Genomic DNA, 5,412 nt, shown 5'->3' with positions numbered 1-5,412 from the left:
CCTCCCCTCACACACATTTATTTATCTGAGCTGGGTTCTTGCAGCTGTCACAGTATAACTGAGAGGTTTTTAATTTGCTACCTGGAAGTTTAAACTGCGTCTCTGTGAGATGTTCTCCAGACTTCTTGCAAAACAGGAGTCAGATAAGCTACCTAATAGTGAACTGATTTGAACAAATAAATTAGGCTTTTTCTAGGCTTCAGATTACATTGGCTGTTAATTATCAGTGCAATAACAGAAATGAAGATGCTGAAGAATTGACAAAATTTCCAGAACATTTTCTGTACTTATTTGCAATGTTCCGTCTTGAGCATAACATGAATTCCTACCTTTAGCTTTCTGATCAGTACATAATTTCCACTTCTTGCTTTCCAGCCTGGCTTTAGAACAGTGATGTTTTGCAGAATGGCAGCATTATCATACCCACAGTGTGGGTTTTGCACCTTTCATTGTACTTACCTGAATACATAATAAATCTTTATGAGCGTACAGGTAGTGAGGCTTGCTTGCTCTTCCCCTGCTTGGTGTCCTTTACAGACAGGAGGAATAAGCCGTAGTAGTGTGCAACTGGGAGTTTCTTGGGATTAATTAATCGCAGCCTAAAGATTGATGTAGCTAGTTTGTATGTTTTCATCCCCACAGTCACAGGAGTGGAAGTGTGTAAGGGGTCTAGGAGAAGCTAGCCAGAGTAAAATGTGTTTTGGCTGTGCCTGCTGGTGTAATGTCCCTGGGGCTGCATGTTAGTTCCCACTGCAGAGTCAGGGCATCAGGAGGCCTTGCTGGCTCATTAATGTGTCTGGCATGGAAGCAGCAGAGCGTCTGACTTGGTGTTTCTACCCATAAAACAGTTTTGAAATGGAAACTATTGTTTTGCATGCCTGGATATAAATCCAATGTGTGTAATCACTCCGGCTGACTTCTTTGGTTAAATAAAATTATTTTGATAGGGAAAGTAAACAAAAACATCTCTAGGATAGCAGCTGCACGTAGGATATCTGATACTACTATTTGAAGTGAAAATTCAGGCATGATTTTGCAAATTATAATGATCATACCATGTTACAGTAATGGAAATTAAGTTGATCTGACATTTCTTATAGGGAGACCTTACTTATACTTGCTTCTGCTTTGCCAAAGAGGAGAGAGGCAAGCTGACTTCAGAACTTCACACCTCGTCTAACAGTGTTAGCAGCACAGAGGGGATCTCCCAACCCCAATACATTGCAGCTCCTTTTCTCTGTAGAAAGAAAAATAATAGACCATATAGATACATACGTGTACGGGTATGTGTCTTTCTACTGAGTAAATGTACTGTCTTGCAAAAGACGTGGCAACATGTGGAATATAAGCCACTTTCTGTGAATATTAAAACTATAAATTATAAGGCTGAGTTACATTGTGTTTTAAAAAGAGCCTAAAATATGCTCTGCTAGAGGAAAATCATGTTTACTTTAGCATTCTGTGTGATGAATTATGAGAAGAGAAAGTGCTTTTTAATGAGATTAGATTGCTTGATGCAGTGAAAATTACTCTTTATTCACTTCCTGATCCTGTCTCACATTTCTGCTTTACTTTCGGAAAACAGATGTTTTATGTCCAAAACTGACAGGCTATTTTAATAGTTTCTCAACAAGCTGTGATGCAGCATTTCACACCATGTACAAACTTAGTCCCAAAAAAATAAGATTATACCCGCTTTCCCATGCAGTGACTTTCGGGGCATGAACTTGCCGGAAGTTAGGAATTCTAGCTCTATTTGTATTAAATGTTGATATTATATACAGCAAACACTGGGAGGGGGGGGGTTGTTTTTTGATTTTTTTTTTAAACTAATGAATTGCATCCTGTGAAGGAGAGTTTAGGGGATAACCATGTCTGTGTATTTGTCACAGCTACAGCGATTGCCTGTCTGTCTGACATTGTTCTACTGGCATAAATATTGGCTACATTGTGTTTTTCCTTTTTTATTGCAGTCATTTCTGCTTGATAGAAATGAAGTTGTTGGCATTGGTTTTCAATTGCATCATGTTTCTGACTGCAGTATCTCCTATAATTTTGATAGAAATAGGCTGCAGAGACAGAAATCCTTTTGCAATATACAGTATGTTGTGAGGGGCAAGAAGAAGGAAATTAGCAGCAGGAGCAGCACAAAACAGTCAGATCAAAATGTATTTTGCCTCTGTTGATGCAGTACAGGCTGATATTTTGCAAGCATGGGGTAATCAAGGGGAAAAAAAAAAACAACTGTAGTATCCTGCCTCTGCATGTAATGTGATTACCATCAAAGAGTGAAATGGAAGCAGCTGAAGGAACAAATCCAAAACTACCCTGGAGCACCATGGCAACTGCCCCCTGGCAGGGACAGCAGGAAGGGTAGCTTGGCCATTTCAAAATAAAAATTGCTTTGAATGACCTTCTGTTTGCTGAGTGCTGGGTGCTCGCTTGAAACCTGCTGGTCACAGGGAAAGTTATAAGATGTTCAATGCAGAGTACAATGTATGCTGTAAGCCTGAGCCTTTAAGAAACTGGAGAGAAAGAAAAGATTGTGGAAAATGCTTAAATATTTGGATACCACAGGCTATTTATGCAGCAGGATGGAGGTACTGTTTACATATTATCCTTAGAGTGTAATTACAAGAATGTAAGAACTTGGGAATCAGAAGTATGTCTCTGTTCTGTAAGAACACTGAAAAATGATAGTGCTTTGTGTATCTATGAAATTTAAAAGTGATTTCGTGCACACATTTTATTCACAGCAGGGATTTGAGTAGCATTCTCATGTCAGACTCTGCATTATTTCTAGAAAGGTTTTATGGCAGAGAGCAATGCTTTCAATAAAATACAGGTTTCACATCTGGTGCAGCAATATGTATTGTACTGAAAAACATCCCTGATGAGTTATATATATATTTTTATTTTATTAAAATAAAAATACATTTCCAGAATAATACATGCTCTATTTCTTCTTGAAATTTAACCTGCACAAATGAACCACCTGGATTGCTGTGGCTCTTAGGATACCTTCTTTTTTTTCGTTTAGAATGATTTTTATATCTCATTTACAGAATTTTACAATTTAAAAAAAAAAAAGAGGCTAATCTAGACATGTCAATAAGTAATTTTAAGTGTCTTAGCTGGAAAGAGTAATGTAAATCATTATGTATTGTCAGATTGACCATGGAGATGCACCATCCGAAGCTAACAATGAACCTAGACCAACACCAGCAGAAAATGGAGTAAATTACACTGCCTCTCTTACACCGAAACCAGCGACTCAAGTTGTCCATAGCCAACCTGCACCAGGTAAAAAAAAACCAAAGCAAACAAACAAACAAAAAATCCTCTCTTTTAAAAATAAATCTGGATAATAATTTTTCTTGTGCTTTGTGTTTAAAGAACAAAAGGGGTTTTTGGTATTTGTTTGGTTTGTTTTTATAAAATAGGTAGAAATTTTCCCACTGCTTTAGTATGCTGTTAGGGCTAGTTGTCTTCAAATATACAAATGTCTTCTATTTAAGAGTTGCTTTTGTGGTGGAACTGAAATTCATTACAAGCAAGAAAGTTTGCTGGGTTTTTTTGTTGTTGTTGCAAGTGCAGGAATCTGTTTAAATTGTTTTTACAAATATACTTAATTTATGCATGTATTTACATATTCCACACACAAAATCTTGGATACTTAATATATTCTGTATTGATACATCTCCTATAATATAAGCTTGTTCAACCACATTGATTACAATTTTATGACTGCAGTCTTCATAGGTTTGATCTAACTGACTTCCAAGGAGCTGGATTCATCTTACGTAGAGAAATTTTGTACTGTCATCATAATATAGGGCAGTTGTACTAACCATCAGCCTAATACCACTTAAATGACTCAGATGAGTGGTGTCAGTGAGTTTACTCATAAGTAAAACAACGATGCTCAGGTGAGTTTTCAGAAGGTGACCTTTTCGTGTTGATTCACAGGATTGGTGGTGTTTTCTGTGTTGCTGCTCTTCTGCTCAAGAGATGTGTTTTCTCAAATGATTAATAATTGCCCATGTCAGCATATGTCCTGTGTCACCTGCCATGTTTTAATGTGCAATCAAGCAGCACAGTAATGACTGTTGCTTTAAAAGAATTGGAATCAGTCATGTTTTTTACCTCTAGGTTCGGTGAAAGCACCTGCAAAGACAGAAGATCTTATTCAGAGTGTCCTCACAGGTAATAATTGTACGGTTTACACTGCATGAATGATGCGCTCATTTTTTCTAGAGAAGTGTATTTTTATAAAATAGACCATCTGGCTTAGACATTTCTTCGAGTGATTAGGACTGCAATAACTCATAGAAAATGTACATACCATGTTTTCTTCCTTAGCTTTGAAGTTATTAAATATTTGAACATATGTTTCATGACAACAGGGAATTTTTAAAAATATCTCGTTGTAGTTTCACAAGCACAACGTTACCATCTAAGGCAGACTAAAGACCAGCATTAATATGAGAACAGAAGCTAAATTTGCTCTGAATATTGTGAATAGTAGTGAAATCATTTTATCTTCGTTAGCCTTGCACTGTTCCTGTTGCTCCTACAAAACTGAAATTACCATGACATTAAGCAAACTGGCCTGTTGGTTAGATAGTGTCCTACTGTTTAAATGGGAGCCATGTCCTCCATTGGAGCTAAGCATTTAGATTGCAAATCTCATAACTCAGTTTATTTTACAGTCATTCTTCTACATTAGAACCCACTCCATGTCCAAATCTTGTGTAGGTCTACGTTTAGGTGTGGAAGACAGATAAGACACATTAAATTCTGCATGTTGATTGCCTCTTATTCAGTCTCCCTCAGGTGTAGTACAAAGGGGCTGGCCTAGATTGTGGAAGTACCTGCTGGCCTCATACAATCAATCTGATGTCTGGGAAGGGCTCTTCAGTCTGGCTTTTTTTCAGAGCTGTGACCCCAGATTGCACAAATCATCATTCCCTCCAGCAATTTTTTTTTTTTAGTTGCTGTTGTAGAGTGAGCTTGTGGAGGTCAGACTAGCAGACCCTGAGCTCAAGCTGTGATCTGGGTTCACAGAGCAGGACATCCATAGCTGCTGTTGAAGTGACAGCACTGGAGGGCAGACTTGAAGTGCTGGTGCAGTGGGTACAAAAAAGATTTGTGGTCATACTTTATTTAAGATCGTGTTTTTATATGTTGGGCTTATGGGAATCTTTTGCATCTGAAAGGGGTTGAGGAAAGAAAGTACTTGCTTTTTATTTTGCTGCACATCTTGGTGTTCTGAATTTTCATTTGACTCCTTACACTTATATCAATTAAATTTGCCACAGTGTTTTCAATCTGGTTAGCTTATTTCCAAATAAGTCTACTCATTTAGTTTAAGCTAGCACATTTCACTTACCAGCAGTAAAGAAGCATGTT

At 37.5% G+C, this 5,412-nt stretch overlaps 1 protein-coding gene across 1 annotated transcript in view; it reads left to right on the top strand.

Annotated features, from left to right (window-relative positions):
* The window catches only part of LOC104522544 (1-phosphatidylinositol 4,5-bisphosphate phosphodiesterase beta-1), a 39,635-nt gene that overhangs the window by 23,463 nt on the left and 10,760 nt on the right, over positions 1-5,412 (top strand). Inside the window, exons 13-14 of the mRNA XM_029084247.1 lie at positions 3,171-3,303; positions 4,153-4,206. Coding sequence (XP_028940080.1) covers positions 3,171-3,303; positions 4,153-4,206 — 187 coding nt within the window. The remainder of the gene's footprint in view (positions 1-3,170; positions 3,304-4,152; positions 4,207-5,412) is intronic.

This window comes from Antrostomus carolinensis, unplaced genomic scaffold (assembly GCF_000700745.2).
Source record: "Antrostomus carolinensis isolate BGI_N321 unplaced genomic scaffold, ASM70074v2 scaffold6793, whole genome shotgun sequence".
Lineage (NCBI taxonomy): Eukaryota > Metazoa > Chordata > Aves > Caprimulgiformes > Caprimulgidae > Antrostomus > Antrostomus carolinensis.
Note: the sequence above shows the minus strand (reverse complement) of the source record. Positions and strands in the feature narration are given on the sequence as shown.